General features: G+C 37.6%; 1 protein-coding gene across 1 annotated transcript in view; it reads left to right on the top strand.

Moving 5' to 3' along the window:
* mesh (sushi domain containing 2 mesh) overlaps positions 1–19472 on the top strand; it is a 251344-nt gene that overhangs the window by 130763 nt on the left and 101109 nt on the right. The window contains exons 14-15 of the mRNA XM_090380389.1: positions 5394–5530; positions 13400–13526. Of these exons, the coding sequence (XP_090236515.1) occupies positions 5394–5530; positions 13400–13526 (264 nt within the window). The remainder of the gene's footprint in view (positions 1–5393; positions 5531–13399; positions 13527–19472) is intronic.

Raw genomic sequence — 19472 nt, 5'->3', positions numbered from 1 at the left:
CCATCTGTTCAACCTTTCCAGATCCTGTTGCAGCAGCATAGCGTCAGTATTGTCCTTAACGACCCTGCCAACCTTTGTATCATCTGCAAACTTGGACATTAAACTTGATATCCCATCATCAATATCATTCATAAACACCGAAAACAACAACGGACCCAACACTGAACCTTGAGGAACTCCACTAATAACATTAGTCCACGTTGAGCAGTGTCCATTGATTACCACTCTCTGTCTTCTGACACTCAACCATCCCCTTATCCATAGCAGCAATTTGCCTCCAATGCCACACTGCTCCAATTTGTGCAGCAGTCTTCCATGTGCAACAGTATCAAAAGCCTTTCTAAGATCCAAATATATAATATCAAAGTTATTCCCTGCATCCAGTTCTTTTGTGACTACATCATAGTATCCAATCAAATTGGTCAGGCAAGACCTGCCCTTAACAAAACCATGCTGCGTCTGAGCTATAACTGAATTCTTGTCTAGATGATCCTGCAGTGCTTCTTTAACCAGTGCCTCCATTAATTTACCTGGAACAGAAGTTAAACTAACAGGTCTATAATTACATTTGTCAGCCTTTGAACCTCCTTTGTGAATTGGGGTCACATTTGCACATCTCCAGTCCATAGGTACCTCCCCTGAGTCCAAGGAAGCTCTCATAATTATGGCTAAGGGTTTGCTTACTTCCTTTGCTGCCTCCTTTAATATAACTGGATAGATCCCATCCACCCCAGGTGCCTTTTTTATGTTTATCCTCAACAATCTCTCCTCCACTTTCCTCTCAGTTATTACAAAATCATCCAGCTCACTGCCAATGTTTACTTTACCTACATCATTCTCCTTCCTGAATAACTCCTCATGCGTGAATGTAGATGCAAAATACTCGTTTAGATTGTTAGCCACCTGAGCAGGATCCTCAACTGTTGAACCATCAATATCCAGTGGACCAATCTGATTCATCCCTTTCCTTTTCGAGTTCAAGTATGTAAAGAACTCTTTTCTGTTTTTCTTGGCATCCTTGGCATCCTTTGCCAAGGATTTTTCATAGTCTGCCTTTGCCTGCCTAATCTCCTTTGTGACTTGGTTACAGACCAACTTATATCTATCATAGGCTTCCATGTCACCCATTAATTTGTATGTATCCCATGCATTTTTCTTCTCTGCCACATGTCTCATTAGTTCATCTGACAACCATTTAGGCCTAAACCTTGAACAATATTTCTTAGTTGGTATGTAAAGCCTGGTAGCCTCCAAGATTAGTTCCTTGAATGCTTCCCATTTTGAGTTTGCTGTTGGTAACATCATCAGTTGGTCCCACTGTATAGAATTTAAATACTGTCTCAGACCATCATAGTCGCCTTTACGAAAACAAAAACCCTTCCCTTTACCTCTGATGGTAGTTACCTCCTTGAGTAAATCCCACTTCAACACACTGTGATCACTGCCACCTAGTGGTTCATTTATCTGCAGGTTCTTAATGCATGAAGAATCACTACTGATAATCAGATCAAGAGTATTGCTCCCTCTTGTTGCCTCACGAACATGCTGATGTAGAAAACAATCATCCAATAAATCCACAAAAGCCTTGCTAGTGTGCGAGTGACCAACCCACAAATTCCAGTCAATATCCGGAAAATTAAAGTCCCCCATTATAAGACTCTCTGATTTACTGGCCCACTCTATTTCCCTGTACAATATCTTATTATACTCATCAGAGTCATTAGGCCTATAGCACACTCCTACTCTCAATTTTGATTTCCCTATGCTTATGTCACACCAAACTGACTCGACGCTGCCCTGTCCATCGATGTCGACTGGCTTCACTTCCTTGGACTTTATGTGTTTCTTAATTAATAGCATAACCCCTCCTCCCCTCCTGTCCTGTCTATCCTTTCTATACACATTGTATTCCCCAAATTCCAGTTCCGCATTACTTATATCTGTGTGACACCACGTCTCTGATATCCCAACAATATCTGCCTTTGATGTTTTGAGCAATACCTCAAATTCATCAAATTTATTTACCAAACTCCTAGCATTGGTGTACACGCAGGTATACATGCACCTGTTTCTATTCTTAGCTACCCTAACACAACCCATGTGTTTACTTGTACCGCAATGACTACCAGCAGTCTCTGAAATATCCTGCATCTTGTTTTTCAGACTTCTGCTCATTTCAATAGAAACAGTGCAAGAATCACTTCCACCTCTGCCACTGGCTACTGTTAATCTATTAGTCCTTGTATCCCCCCCAACTAGCAGTTTTCCGACCCACCTAACACTGCCTCGACAGCATCAGCAAAAATTCTTGCACCCTTTCTATTTAAGTGTATCCCATCCCTGTAGAAGCAATCTCTCCTGTTAACAAGTACAGTCCAGGCTGAAAAAAATTCTACCCCTTGAGCCTTGCACAATCCCTCCAGGGCCGAATTGATCGACAAGGCTCTCATCATATACTCCCTCCTATCGTGTCTGGGCAGAATTGCAGACACTTTCAAGTTCAACCCTAATTCACGGCTTTTTTTCAACAGTGACCTGTACTTGCTAAGTAATTCCGCCGGTCTCCTACTCTTAATATCATTAGTGCCAACGTGTACAACTATAAGTTATAAAGCCTTTTAAGTTATAATTTAAGATTTAATCTATAAGTACTCAAGACAAAAGTATGACTCCAAATTCTGGTTTCTCTGCTATTTAAAAAATGATATCAATCCATTCTTCTCTCTCTCTCTCAGAAGTTTTCATCACCTAGATTAGATGTTGGATGATACAATGAATTGAATTTATTTATTTTTTTTTGTGTGTGTGAATGAAAAACATTTACCTGCAAGATATTGGGAAACATTTATTAAAATATAGTACTGTTGGAGGTAATCATAGAAATCTCATGTGTTACTGTAAATGCAAAATACCCATTCAGTTTGTCTGCAGCAACCTTGGCAAGAGCATCAACAGTTAATCCATTCATATCAGTGACCAATGTGATTCAGCCCCTTCCTTGTAGTGTTTGCATTAAGTCAAGAAGTCTTGCTGCTTTTCTTTGCCAAAGATTTCTGCCCTAGCTTGCTTAACCTCCTTTATGATTTGATTGCAGACTAGTTTATATCTACTGTGGGCATCTGTATCACCTGATAATTTATGTACATCCATGCATTTTTCTTCACTGTCACAAATCTCATCAGTTCATTTGACATCCATTTAGATCATATACCTTGAACTGTATCTCTTAGTTGGTATAAAAATCATAGTAGCTGCTACAATAATATCTCTCTGAATCCTTCCCTTTTAGAATTTACCGCTGGTAACTCAGTTGGTCCCACTCCATAGAATTTAAAAACTGTCTGAGATGGCTGTAGTCACCTTTATGACAGCAAAAGCTCTTTCCTTGCCTCTGGCAGTAGTTACATATTTAAAGTAAATTCCACATTAATACATTGTGATCACTGCCTCCTAGTAGGTTACTTATTATGCAGATTCTTAATGCACGAAGAGACACTGCTGATAACCACATCAAGTGGCTTTCTCTTGTTTTCGCTCTAATATACTGTGAAAGAAACTAAGATTAGGCTAGCTTGAATCTATATTGGAAACTAGTTAACTGACTGCTAATTTTTTTGTTGAGAGTTTTTGCAGAAATCTTTTCTAAGAATATAGCTAAGTGATAGATGTTACATGCAGAACCCTTCAGGATATATTTTGGTCTTTCATACCCAAGATGTGCATAATACTTTTTATTTATTTATTTTTTATTTATTTTTTTTTTTGTACCTGTATCTCTAAATCCAAAAACAGAACATTTTTTTATTGAATGAATTGGCATTTAATCACTTATTTGATTGTTGGTTTTCTTAATCACAGGACATTAACCTAGAGCATTATTAAGATACCTGTATACATTAAGATTATTACAGAGTCAAACTCTAAATTTGTGTATAAAGAAGTGAGAAACCCCAAATACAGTTACAGATTAAAAGACATAATTATATGCCAATTGCATTCGGGTTTGTAAACGAGATGAGATTTTTTTTGAATTGGAATAACTTTAAACTTCAACTGTCCCTTGACATAAATAGATAACAACTGTAACTAATAGTCCTTCATACAATTCCTGGCCTGCAGAAAGAGGTTTTCATTGGAAGGACAGTCTTTGTACATAGTCTCATTAATCATGGAAGATCATGAGAACTTATTACCCATACGATACTGTGGGAAAAACTTTTGTCTTGTCAAAGAAAATTTAAGTTTGTGGGCCAGAAATAGTTAAAAAGAACAAAATTATATAACAGTTTTTTATTCATAAAAACTTTTACTTTGGACTATTCTCAAAAATTGCAAATTTATTGGTATAACATATGTAGTTTTCTCATTATTAAAAAAGTCAACATTTCTCTTTTGTTTCCAGCAAATTTTTTTTCCTATATAACTTCTGTCTCTATTTATTTCCCATATCTATGGATATCACAGCAATTATGATCACTATCCTTCTGTACTGTGTAAAAACGATCTAGACTTAAATCCCATGAAGACAGGAGAAATTGTTATTATTATTATTTTTTTTTTGTGCACCATTGTTGAGTTTGTCTCTAGTGAGAGTTGCACAGTTTGTTCTAAAAACACTGGTTTTTAACTAGCAGATTGACTATAGAATACATGTAATATACAAGCACAATACACTGATGCCTCATAACCTTGTTGCCTTAGCAAACACAAAATAATAAAGAACAACAAAAGAGTATAAGTGGATCAAGCAGTGACCACTATCTTACTAATTTACTCCTCTCCCCATTGCATATCTGTGGACTATTGGGAGTGCATTATAAGTTCTAAACCTATTAGAAAATGTACACTGCTGGCCACCATCAGTTCATAGTCAAGCTTCAAACTTACTAAACTAATTTTCCTTTCTCTTGGTTTGTTCCCCTTTCTTGCTTTATTCTATATTGAAAGTAAGAGGAGTATGCATTTCTTCATATGTATTTCCTGAAAATTTTAATAATGGTTATAACCTTAAGTGGCAATTAAAATAATTAAATTTCTACGCATAGTAAAGCAACTGTAATTTTATAGCATGTGCCTCTTTATTTTTTTTTCCAAACCATATATTGAGACTTACAAAAAATATGTTATCAAAATTAAGATATTTCTTAACTTAACAAATGAACAAGAAGCCAACAGCCATTTTTCTTTTGGGGATCTTTTTAAACTTTAATTTTAAATTCATTTTTATCATTTTATTTTCACTTTCAGTCACATTTACAAGCCCCAACACACAGGAGGGAAAAAAAGAAAGAAAACAAATTCCTTTTTGCTTTTTTTCAAAAGTTGAAAAGTTTATTAATGAAAGCCAGTATAACTAAATATTGATATTTCATATTTATCTTTTTTATTTCCAGGAGTCACATTGTATCAGCCTTCAGGAACATGGAATGTGTCTCATGTGGTAGCCATGTTTGATTCTGGAGCTGGGGTAGAAGTCATAGCAGCAGGTGACCATATGTCGGCTCATGTTTACCTTCCACTCACATTTATGGTAAGTTGCCAGTGTAATTTTTTTTTATAAAATTAGAAGAGTTCAATCAAAAGAGTAAAATATATAAGAGATAATTCAGATGAAACATAATCAGTTGGAATATGAGTAAAGGCACCTCCGTAGCCAGGTAGGAAGGAGCAGCAGTGCATAGCACATGCTTCTTGATTAGACCGGGGTTCGACTCTGTCACCACCAAATACAGAGGATGCGGAAAGGAGGAATGACCACCGCATATTCTCAGAGCAATATGGCCTTAGTTGCTAATGCTCCTAAAAACCAAATAACTAACTAACCAACTAATATGTGTAAAACAAACAGCTGCTTTTATACAACAGAAAATAGTATCCTTTAGGACTACTGTATAAGTAGAGGTGTCAGATACCCAACAGTGAGACAGAAATAATTTACATGCATTGGACATTTCCAAATGCACCAGAAACATTTGGAAATGACCAAATGTTTCCAGGTGATATGATTTTTGGCTTCAGAGGGTGAACATTCAGAGAACATTTGTTGCTGGTTGGTTGGTTTGTAGGATTTTATAAAGTTTTAGATGCATCAGCAACTTTGGCCATATTGCCTTGTATATAATGTCTGTAAACTGCATCTGTTCAGTGGGCAATTTGCTGTTTGTTGGATGAAAAAACAGGATTTCCTGATGTTTTTTTTTTGAAAGAAAAAACTGTGCTACTTCACCCAAGACTGACTACCTCAGCCATGTTTCAAAAAAAAAAAATACCTTTAAAAATTCCTTGCATAATTGACAGGATTTGAATTCAGGTCTTTTCCACCTGGTGTGGGGAGGATAGCAATTCTACTAACTGTGCTATCCATGCACAACAACATTATGCATGGGTTTCTACATGGAACATCTGGTGTGTACTATCATGAGGAAAGTGAATATTTCCTGGATCAAAAGTCATGAATTTTGGTGACGCCACAGTGACCCAAAGACCAAACACACAAATCAGCAGTAGAACCATTTCAACCCCACTCCCCTCCTAAAAAAAATTACCTCTATAATTCCTTTTTAACCAACATATAACACTGCTGATTACTTGATTTCCTGATGTCATCACAGTTAGTACCTGTCAATACAGCAAAATAACTGAGTAGCTATGGTGGACAATAGCCTCAAATTCATTAAATAAATTTGATGAATTTGAGGTATTGCTCAAAACATCAAAGGCAGATATTATTCGGATATCAGAGACATGGTGTCACACACAGATATAAGGAATGAAGAACTGGAATTTGGGGAGTACAATGTGTACAGGAAGGATAGACAGGATAGGAAGGGAGAAGGGGGTTATGCTATTAGTTAAGAAACATAAAATCCAAGGAAGTGAAGCCAGTCAACATCGCTGGACAGTGCAGTGTCGAGTCAGTTTGGTGTGACATAAACATTGGGAGATCAAAATTGAGAGTAGGAGTATGTTATAGGCCTAATGACTCTGATGAGTATAATAAGAAATAGAGTGGGAAATATTATGTACAGGAAAATAGTGGGCCAGTAAATCAAAGAATTTTATAATGGGGGATTTTAATTTCCCAGATATTGACTGGAATTTCTGGGTTGGTCACTCACACACTAGCAAGGCTTTTGTGGATTTATTGGATGATTGTTTACTACATCAGCATGTTTGGAAGGCAGCTAGAGGGAGTAATACTCTTGATCTGATTATTGGTAGTGATTCCTCGTGCATTAAGAATCTGCAGACAAAGGAACCACTAGGTGGTAGTGATCACAGTGTGCTGAAAAGGGATTTACTCAAAGAGGTAACTACCATCAGGGGTAAGGGAAGGGGGTTTTTGCTTTCATAAAGGTGACTACAGTGGTCTGAGACAGTATTTAAATTCTATATGGGGGGGGGACTAACTGATGATGTTACCAACAGCAAATTCAAAATAGGAAGCATTTAAAGAAGTAATCTTGGAAGCTACTAGGCTTTACATACCAACTAAAAAATATTGTTCAAGGTTTAGGCTTAAATGGATGTCAGATGAACTAATGAGACATATGGCAGATATGAAAAATGCATGGGATACATATAGATTAATGGGTGACATGGAAGCCTAAGAAAGATATAAGCTGATCTGTAACCAAGTCACTAAGGAGATTAGGCATGCAAAGGCAGATTATGAGAAATCTTTGGCAAAAGATGCAAAGAAAAACAGCAAAGAGTTCTTTACCTATGTAAACTCTAGAAGGAAAGGGACGAATCAGATTGGTCCACTAGATATTGATGGTTCAACTGTTGATGATCCTGCTCAGGTGGCTAACAAACTAAATGAGTATACTGCATCTACATTCACACATGAGGAGAAATTCCGGGAGGGGAATGCCAGAGGTGAATTAAACTCTGGCAGTGAGATAGATGATTTTGTAATAACTGAGAGAAAAGTGGAGGAGAAATTGTTGAAGATAAACATAAAAAAGGCACCCGGAATTAGAATTAGCATTAGTAGAGGCATATGATGCAAGAAAGCAAGCTTATTCAGCATCAGCCAAAAAAAAAAAAAAAAAAAACCACTCCCATTTCACCCCTACGTTCGTTCGAAATACCTGTCCAGTTGAGCTTTAAATTTGTTTAGGCTATCAACTTCAACAACAAGTGATGGAAGTCGGTTCCACCAACCAACCACCCGCTGGCCAAAGGCAAATTTCCGCACATCTACCCGACATCCGTCCTTCCTCAATTTGAATTTATGCCCTCTGAGGTGATTATTCTGAGCAACATGAAGAATCCCATTGGCATTGAGCATGCTCAAACCATTCAAAGCCTTATACACCTCTATCAGATCACCTCGCCGGTGCCTAGTCTCCAGACTCTGTAATTTGCAAAACTTAAGCCTTTCTTCGTAAGAGCAACCCTTTGTTCCATTCACTAATCTTGTTGCCCTTCTCTGTACCCGTTCCAGCAGCTCTACATCCTTCTTGAAATGAGGCCTCTAGACCTGTATACAGTACTCAAGATGTGGCCTAACCATTGCCTTATACACGGGAATAATCACCTCCTTATCCCTGCTAGAAAAATTCCTGTATATCATTGACAAGACACCATGAGCTACTCTTGCAGCTCGTCTGCACTGCTCAGAGAACTTCATATCTGCCTGCACAATAACCCCCAGGTCCTTTTCATTCTCCACCACTGTCAGTGTAGTACCGCAGAGTTGATACGTTGCTCTGGGGTTACTGTTTCCCATATGTAGTGCTTTACATTTGTCAATGTTAAACTTCATTTGCCACCTCTCAGCCCATCTGTTCAACCTTTCCAGATCCTGTTGCAGCAGCATAGCGTCAGTAGTGTCCTTAACAACCCTGCCAACCTTTGTATCATCTGCAAACTTGGACATTAAACTTGATATCCCATCATCAATATCATTCATAAACACCGAAAACAACAACGGACCCAACACTGAACCCTGAGGAACTCCACTAATAACATTAGTCCACGTTGAGCAGTGTCCATTGATTACCACTCTCTGCTTCTGCCACTCAACCATCCCCTTATCCATAGCAGCAATTTGCCTCCAATGCCACACTACTCCAATTTGTGCAGCAGTCTTCCATGTGCAACAGTATCAAAAGCCTTTCTAAGATCCAAATATATAATATCAAAGTTATTCCCTGCATCCAGTTCTTTTGTGACTACATCATAGTATCCAATCAAATTGGTCAGGCAAGACCTGCCCTTAACAAAACCATGCTGCGTCTGAGCTATAACTGAATTCTTGTCTAGATGATCCTGCAGTGCTTCTTTAACCAGTGCCTCCATTAATTTACCTGGAACAGAAGTTAAACTAACAGGTCTATAATTACTTGTGTCAGCCTTTGATCCTCCTTTGTGAATTGGGGTCACATTTGCACATCTCCAGTCTATGGGTACCTCCCCTGAGTCCAAAGAAGCTCTCATAATTATGGCTAGGGGTTTGCTTACTTCCTTTGCTGCCTCCTTTAATATAACTGGATAGATCCCATCCACCCCAGGTGCCTTTTTTATGTTTATCCTCAACAATCTCTCCTCCACTTTCCTCTCAGTTATTACAAAATCATCCAGCTCACTGCCAATGTTTACTTTACCTACATCATTCTCCTTCCTGAATAACTCCTCATGTGTGAATGTAGATGCAAAATACTCGTTTAGATTGTTAGCCACCTGAGCAGGATCCTCAACTGTTGAACCATCAATATCCAGTGGACCAATCTGATTCATCCCTTTCCTTCTTGAGTTTAAATATGTAAAGAACTCTTTTCTGTTTTTCTTTGCATCCTTTGCCAAGGATTTTTCGTAGTCTGCCTTTGCCTGCCTAATCTCCTTTGTGACTTGGTTACAGACCAACTTATATCTATCATAGGCTTCCATGTCACCCATTAATTTGTATGTATCCCATGCATATTTCTTCTCTGCCACATGTTTCATTAGTTCATCTGATGAGATGAACTAATGAGACATGTGGCAGAATGAGACATGTGTGAGAATGGATGGGATCTATCCAGTTATATTAAAGGAGGCAGGAAAGAAAGTAAGCAAACCATTAGCCATAATTATGAGAGCTTCTTTGGAGTCAGGGGAGCTACCCATGGACTGGAGATGTTCAAATGTGACCCCAATTCACAAAGGAGGATCAAAGAGCGACACAATAATTATAGACCTGTTAGTTTAACTTCTGTTCCAGGAAAATTAATGGAGGCACTGGTTAAAGAAGCACTGCAGGATCATCTAGACAAGACTTCAGTTATAGCTCGGACACAACATGGTTTTGTTAAGGCAAAGTCTTGCCTGACCAATTTGATTGGATACTATGACGTGGTCACAAAGGAACTGGATGCATGGAATAACTTTGATATCATATATTTGGATCTTAGAAAGGCTTTTGATACTGTTGCACATGGAAGACTGCTGAACAAATTGGAGCAGTGTGGCATTGGAGGCAAATTGCTGCTATGGATAAAGGAATGGTTAAATGGGAGAAGAGAGAGAGTGGTAATCAATGGACACTGCTCATCGTGGTCTAATGTTATTAGTGTAGTTCCTCAGGGTTCAGTGTTGGGTCCATTGTTGTTTTCTGTATTTATAAATGATATTGATGATGGTGTATCAAGCTAAATGTCAAAGTTTGCAGATGATATGAAGGTTGGCAGGGTTGTTAAGGACACTAATGACAGTACGCTGCTGCAACAGGATCTAGAAAAGTTGAGCAGATGGGCTGATAGGTGGCAAATGAAGTTTAACATTGACAAATGTAAAGTACTACATATGGGAAGCAATAACCCCAGAGTAATGTGTCAACTCTGTGGTACTACACTGACAGTGGTAGAGAACGAAAAGGACCTGGGGTAATTGTGCAGGCAGATATGAAGTTTTCTGAGCAGTGCAGATGGTCTGCAAGAGTATCTCATGGTGTATTGTCAATGATATACAGGAATTTTTCTAGCAGGGATAAGGAGGTAATTATCCCCTTGTATAAAGCAATGGTCAGGCCACACCTTGAGTACTGTATACAGGTCTGGAGGCCTCATTTTAAGAAGGATGTAGAGCTGTTGGAACGAGTGCAGAGAAGGGCAACGAGATTAGTGAATGGAACAATGAGTTGCTCTTATGAAGAAAGGCTTAAGTTTTGCAAATTACAGTGTCTGGAGACTAGGCACCTGCGAGGTGACCTGATTGAGTCGATCTGATATAAAGCCTTGAATGGTTTGAGCATGGTCAATGCTGATGGGATTCCTCGTCTTGCTCAGAATAATCACCTGAGAGGGCATAAATTCAAATTGAGGAAAGACAGATGTAGGATAGATGTGCAGAAGTTTGCCTTTAGCCAGTGGGTAGTTAGTTGATGGAACAGACTTTCATGAATGGAGGGGTGAAATGGGAGCTTTTTTTTTTTTTTTTTTTTTTTTTTTTAGCTGATGCTGCATAAGCTGCTTTCTTGCATCATATGCCTCTACTAATACTAATAAGCAACAGAAAACCACTGATGCATGATATAAAGTATACAGTGTTGCTCCACAGCAGTGCTTATCTTCACACAGTCCTTGATATCCAGACTCAGCCATATGTACACTGTGGCTCAGTGTCACAACACCCACGACCCAGAAGCAGCATATTTTCACACCTTTCCCAAAGAAGGCACCCGAATGTCATTACATTCATTCAGACTATGAAGTGGAGACCATCACACATAAGACATATCAAGTACTTTCACTAACATTGAAACTTGCTGACAGATCGAAAACTGTAAATGCTGTAGGCACTGCATCAGTTTTCCTGTCATTTACCTTTACAGCTTATTCCCAACCACATACAGTATCTTTACTGCTGAGCTGTATGCTGTAAAGCTTGCACTTGAACAGCTTGTTGAATGCTCCATTTCACCAGTCCTAATGTGTACTGACTCTCTCAGTGCAGTCTTTGCCATAAGTGAGAATCTCTCTGCCTGTCATCCTACATTGAAAACTATTCACTGTCAGTTACTCTTGTGCAAAGAGTCCAATCAATTAGTAACATTTTGTTGGGTACTGGGACATTCTGGAATTCCGGGAAATGAATCTTCTGATCTTGCCACTAAAAAATCTCTTACCACATTCTCACATCGCTTTTGGGTTCCATGTACGGATTACAAGCCTGTAATTCACAAGGCATGTTATGAAAACTGGTCACAAATCTGGTGAAGTAATACCGACAACAAACTTTACGAGATCAAACAAAAACCAGAGGTGTGGCTGTCTGGATTCAGACAAAATAGACAAGATGAAGTGGTATTGGCAAGACTCAGAATTGGGGCGCATTATAGCCTTAGTAGCTAATGCGCCAATAAAACCAAACAAAACAAAACAAACTCAGAATTGGGCATACTTATATTACACACCTGTTTTTATTATTGGGAGAAGATCCACTCCAGTGCACTTCCTGTCAGACACAACTTACAGTTCACCACTTTCTTGTAGACTGTCCTCTTTACTCATTAATGCGTTCCAGCACCTTTTGGTCATTCAGAAAATTAAATGAACCCTAGATTTTATCTAATTTTCTTGGAACCCATGCAGACATAGCAGAACTGTTAACATAGTTAAATTGTTAAAAGCTATGTGGATATAAGAAATAAACTATGAACTGACACAATTTGGCCTTAGGAGCCCTTGTGTCATTAAACTTAATAACAACAACAACATTGAAACTTATTCAGGACTCAAGTTACTTCAGTATTCATTATTACTATTACTATTACACTAAGTTACAAAGTATACAGAATAAACAAAAGTACTAAAATAAGAATTTTGTTTTGCAAGTATTACAACAGCAAATAATAGCCCAGGATATGAATACTCTGTCTCTTTAACAGATATATACAATTATACATAATAAAGAATGTATTTCTTATTTTAATGTACGACTCATCAGCTGCATGACTAGTAATAATGGTGAAAAAAAAAAAAAAATGAAACTTAGCAATCTTTGTTATTACATACAAGAAATTGATCAAATTTCTCCACAATACATTATTAAAAACAAAATGTCGTTAAAATTGATAGAGATTGTGCATACTTTGTCATAAATTATTCCTTGATATTCATGGAATATGCTTCTCTAAAACTGCTCAGCCACTGGGTATACCTCTCTGAAATTCAAAATATTTTAAAATCTGGCACCTTTCAATTCCTAATACTGTATATTATTATTATAACTCTGCTTTTTCATAGCATCAAAAATATGATACACGTAAAGAAGCCTTTATTGTATAATTAAATATTAGTAATAATAATTGAAGACTTCTGATATGAGATTGTTAATTGGATATAAGAAGTTCTACTTAATTTTTTAAAATCTTAATTTTTGTTTTCATTTCATTTTTGGAAACTTTTATCAGAATAAAACAAGAGGCCTCTTAGGAAATTGGTCAAGGATAACAGAGGATGATCTGGTCATACCAGATAGTAATTATATTCAGATTAATAAAGATTCCAGATATATTTATGAGAAGTTTGGTATGCAATGTAAGTATATGTTAATTCAAATATTAATAATACATTAGTTAATAATACAGCGATAATAAAAACATGGTGAAAATGGTTGAACCAAGTGTACTAGATTAAGTCTGTGTTAAAATTAGCACATTTGAACAATTTTTTACAGTTAGTTTTTAATATAATGTTCCAAAGTTGTAATAAACACTCAGTAATTACTATTACAGAGTAACACCTGATGATAAATTATTATCATTATTAAACTTTCTTTGTAGGTTTATTTCTATTAGCCCTTAGAAAAACTATGATTTAGTAAATCGGTTTCAGACTAACCCGAAATAAGAACTGAAATAGCAAGGAAAAGAAATAGTGTAGAAAGTGATCAGGAATATATTTGGAGAAATTATATCAGACATTTCAAAGACCAAAGGATTAGAAAAGTATAAGTCAAATTTCCTGTAATATTGGAGAGGTCTGTATAAGAGAATCACCAAAATGTAGAAAAAAAATGTATGAAAATATTTTGAAGTGCCCACTCAAATTTTTAGCTCTAATATAATAATTTTAACATCTCTTTCCTCAATCATAGAGATAAAAAAAAAAAAAAAAAACAGACCCACAATGGTTGGGAAAAAATTTGTTGCACAAATGCTACACAAAATGGCAGTCCTATATTTTTCTAAAGAGTGGGGGAGAGGGTCTAGGTCTATGTTTCTCTAGGACAATATACAGTAGCTGTGACAGTTGCAACATATGAGAAAGATGTGTTAAGGTCTACTTCCATCTCTTCTCTATAGTAAAAACTTGTCCTCATGTGTCTATCACTTTTTTTTCTGTCCTCAAATGATACCTTAGAATATAATGCCCATGCTCATACAGTAACACGTGCTGTGAGCCATGATCCTGCTGATGTTATTTAAGGATATGCCATGACAGTTAAGTTTTACTGTCAGGAGGTGGTTGCCTTTGAACGCTATGGTTGTTTTATCACTTTTAATTTGTAATATTTAGTATATTTTATTTTTGCAATAAAATTTTATCCTGTCTTATTTTATCTTATTGTTATTTTAATAAAGTTTCAGTCATTGAATGTTGGTGTATTGAATTGCAGTTATTATGAGTCAGAACTTTCCCAACTCCAGAGGCCTATATGAAGAATTAGAATATGGAAGTTCTGCACCAGATAAAGTAAAAAAAATTCATAGGTGGCTTTAATGCCATTCTATAGAATTTTTTGAGACTAACATCAAGAAATATCTACATTATGAAACGGCTTTGTATGAAAAAAGAAGGGATCTATGTTGAACATTGAATGCAGCATCATGTGGCTCTGTACACTATCAATTTTTTTTTTTTTTTTTTTTTATGAAAACCAAAAACATGGGCAGTATTAGAACCTACAGTACTTAGTACTGTGCATGGATTGGAGAATGAGAAGATGAAAGAATTTATTTTTTGGCATTAGACTTTAACTTCTGAAGATTGTAATTTTCAGGAAATACGTATGAAGGAAGATTGTTCCAGAAAACGGCAGTTAAATGAATAAATGAGGAAGAAGAAAAGTTGGTTCTGTGAGTTTGAAGTTGGACAGTAAAAGAATTTGACCAGTTGTGACACATGTTCGGACTTGTTTGGAAGAGAAAGCAGGAATTATAGAAGCCAATTCAGAAGAACAGTGCCCGTGGACATATCTATAGAAAAGGCATGCAGCAGAAACAAACTTCTATGAGACAGAGAGTGGAGAGACTCTGTTAGAGGTGAGTCATTAATTAACCTAACTGCTCTCTTTTGAATGGAATCTAGTCTGAGGAGGTTTGGGGGGGGGACATATTGTTCCCACATCTGGGGTGCTGCCCCAGAAGTGGGAATAATATTCCATGGTAGGACGGATTTGCGATTTGTAGAGAGTGAACAGCTGTTTGGAAAAAAATAAATGCTGACAAGTGAAAGAGAAAACCAAGTTTTTAAACATAGAGGAAGCAATATCTATAAAAATGTGCTTATGCCAAGAGAGAGATTAGAAGTCAAGGTAATCCCCATAGAGATACATGATCTTGCCTAGAAATCAGAATGTCATTGAAGATAAGCATAGGATTATAATAATCATTTTTTGAGAGATATAAGACAGGACTGAGTTTTAAAAGGATTAAAATCGACTAAGTTATCTTTGCCCCCACTGGAGATCAGTATTTGAGGAATTGGTAGTGGATATTTGATAAGTTGAAGCTGTTTAAGCAGGGCAAGGTTTCTCAAACTGGAATGCAATGTGCTATCATCAATGAAACTGTGGATAGGATTTCCGGTCAATGGAAGAAGCTCATTAATATACAAGAGGAAAAGAGTGGGAGAAAAAATTTAACCTTGGGGAAGCATTAATGGAGAAGTTAGAAGACAGAAAGCCATCTACCATTATCTGAAGTGAGTGGTCAGAGAGAAAACTGGATACCTAATTACAAAAACAATTGGGAAATCATTAGATGAAAGCTTATTTCTTAGAGGACCTTTATGCCAAACACAATCAAAAGCCTTTGAATTATCAAGAGCAACTGCTTGAGTTTCACCAAACTTTTCCATTGAATTTGTCCATAGATGAGTAACATAAGCCAGAATATCATCAGTGGATCAACATTAACAGAATCCATACTGGCCATCATTGATAAGATGGAAGGTTTCTAGATAGTTTAAGAGTTGGTGGCTAATTGATTTCTCCATTACTGTAGAAAGAGTAGAAGTAATTGCAATGGGACATAATTGGATGGGAGTGATTTATCATCCTTTTTAAGAATTGGCTAGATATGAGCAAATTTCCAAACAGAATGAAACACACCTTTGGAATAAAAAAGTGAAAAAAGGCGACACAAAACAGGAGTAAGTTGAGGAGCACAGGTTTTTGAGAACAAGTGGAGAAATACTATCATGACCTGGAACTTTCTGATATCAAGATTCATCAAAATCCTTCTGACATCCTTTTGACAGAAGACCATAGGAGGCATTGAATAGAGCATACTGGGATTGGTATGAAGTGGTTTACCAAGATCATTAATACATGAGTTTGAAGAGAAATGGGATGCTAGTAGGTCAGCTTTATCCTTGACTTGAAGTGGCAATAGAACCATCTGGTTTTGACAGAAGTGGGAACAGAGACGGGCAAATCTGTCGGAATTTGAATGTAGTCATTTAATTTAAATCATTCTCATACTTGGATATAACCTCCATGCACAAGTACATGGTGGGTGACCACCCAAGTGTGAACCAATGTAAGCAGGGGTCGAGGTGTGGCACCCACACCACATGGAGGAACGCCACCCCTCTATGTTACCAGGCAATACTAGGTGGTAGATGACTCTCATCAACCAGTGCAATACCACCACTTTGCTTATTGGAGGCTTGAAGTGGTGGAACCCATGTTTAGTCTCTAGAGCTAAGTTCTGGTCAACCCTTCCCTATCTCTTCCATCATGCAGTATGATTGATGACTTTTGAGGTTATGATGAACATCGTGGCGAGATCCAATATTCCTTACATTTCGAGGGTACAGCTCTAAAACGGTGTTCACAGGCTGGCCGCTAGTTAGTACACCGGACCGAACCTATTGGTAACTCTCTAGGAGGCTTCCGGATCAGCTAGTGTATAATCTTGCTACCTCTACTCTGCCAGATAGTGACTGGAGGGAGTCCGAGTAGTGTGTATGAGGGGAGCATTGTCGAGGCCACGTTATGTCCAGGATCTGGGTATATTCTTACCATGTGTACGCGATATCCAAAAATTTCATTACTTCATACAGCATGTCCCACTCACTTTTTCTTACTATTGAATACACCATGAATTGTCAAACTAATAGAGCAAGCTTATCTGCGAAAAGATCTAAACCTCCCAAGCACTTCCTAATTCATTTCACAAATATACGTGGTCTCAATTCTAATCTCAACGATGTCCATTTCCACTTGCAGTCTGCCAAACCCCATGTACGTTTTCTGACAGAATCTCAGTTATCGGTTGATTCAACTACTGCTCATCTCAGATGCCCAAATTATTCACTGTATTATTCCTTTCACCTCAAAGGTAGTACTTGTGCATATGTCCGTTCTGATATTCCCTGTCAGAGACTTGGCAATTTGGAATCTCCTCTCTTTGATCTTCTCTGGCTTAAAATCTCTCTACCTCATTGTGTCAAATTCATCTGTTGTCTCTACCGTTCTCCCAACTCCACTAATCACTTGGAGCTCTTTGACTTCCTCTCTTTGCAACTTGACTTTCTCCAGTCCAATTTTCCTTGGTGATTTTAATGTTCACAACTCCAGCTGGCTTCCATTTTCTAGTCACACCGACCCAGCTGGTCGAGATGCTGAGGCTTTTGCAATTATTAATGACCTTGCACAGATTGTTCATTTACCTACAAGAATACCGGACAATCCTAATCATACAGCCAATACGCTTGATCTTTTTCTCACAAACAACCCTTCTAAATACATGGTCGAAGTGAGAGGTCCTTTAGGCACTTCAGATCAAAACTTAGTGATTGTCTCTTCTCCAATGGAACCTTTATCTCATGGCTATTTCCAACCTCATGTTTTTTGGCATTACACGAATGCAAAATGGGATGACCTGCGAGACTTCTTTTCTTCTTTTCCTTGGTCAGATTACTGTTTCAAAACTTCTAATGTCAACGTTTGCTCAGATCGTGTGAGTGAAATTATTCTTGCAGGAATGGAATCCTTTATCCCACACTCCACTTTAAAATCTCGTCCTTTATCAAAACCTTGGTTTTCCAATAAATGTGCTAAGGCTGTTCAAGAGAAGAATGTTGCATATCTTAATTGGCTTGTTTCTAATTGTTCAGTTTCATTTTCTGCGTACACCAAAGCTCGCAACAATTGTAAAGCAGTTATTAATCGGCCCAAACTAGAGTTTGAACAGGCTAAGAGTAGAAAACTTGCTTCTTACCCTACCCACCTACAATATAAAGCTATTGGCCGCAACTTTTGCCCATCTCTGCTCCCACCTCTGTCGAAACCAGATGGTTCTGTTGTCACTTCAGCCAAGGATAAAGCTGACCTGCTAGCATCCCATTTTTCTTCCAACTCATGTATTAATGATCTTGGTAAAACACCTCCCACCATTCCCAACACACTCCATTCAATGCCTCCTGTGGTCTTCCGTCAGAAGGATTTTGACGAATCTTGATGCTAAGAAAGCTCAAAGTCCCGATGGTATTTCTCCACGTTCTCAAAATCTGTGCTCCTGAACTTACTCTTATTCTTTGCCGCCTTTTTTCACTTTCTTATTCCAAAGGTGTTTTTCCTTCTGCTTGGAAATTTGCTCATATCCAACCAGTTCCTAAAAAGGGTGACAAATCCCTCCCATACAATTATCGTCCCATTGCAATTACTTCTACTCTTTCTAATGTAATGTTGAAATTAATTAACTGCCAACTCTTAAACTACCTAGAAACCTTCCATCTGATCAACGATCGCGAGTATGGATTCTGTCAGTGTCAATCCACTGGTGATATTCTGGCTTATGTTACCCATTTATGGACTAATTCAATGGAAAGGTTCGGTGAAACACAAGTAGTTGCTCTTGACACCTCAAAGCCTTTCGGTCGTGTTTCGCATAAAGGTCTTCTAAACAATCTTCCATCTTATGGTTTGCCAACTGTTTTTAGTAATTGTTTATCCAGTTTTCTCTCTGATCGCTCACCGAGGGTGATGGTAGATGGCTCTCTGTCTTCTAACTTCTCCACTAATGCCGGTGTCCCCCAAGGTTCAGTTCTTTACCCCACTCTTTTCCTTTTGTATATTAATGACCTTCTTCCATTGACTGGAAATCCTATCCATAGTTTTGCTGATGATAGCACATTGCATTCCACTTTCCATTTTGAGAAACCTTGTCCTGCTCAATCAGCTTCAACTTCTTGAAAATCTGCTACCAATTCCTTAAATGCCGATCTTCAGGTAATTCTTCAGTGGGGCAAAGA

The sequence above is a fragment of the Mastigoproctus giganteus genome, chromosome 8 (assembly GCF_048544385.1).
Source record: "Mastigoproctus giganteus isolate SK-2022 chromosome 8, ASM4854438v1, whole genome shotgun sequence".
In the NCBI taxonomy this organism is placed as follows: Eukaryota; Metazoa; Arthropoda; class Arachnida; order Uropygi; family Thelyphonidae; genus Mastigoproctus; species Mastigoproctus giganteus.
The sequence above is the reverse complement of the archived record's forward strand: the minus strand, read 5'-3'. Positions and strand labels throughout refer to the sequence as shown.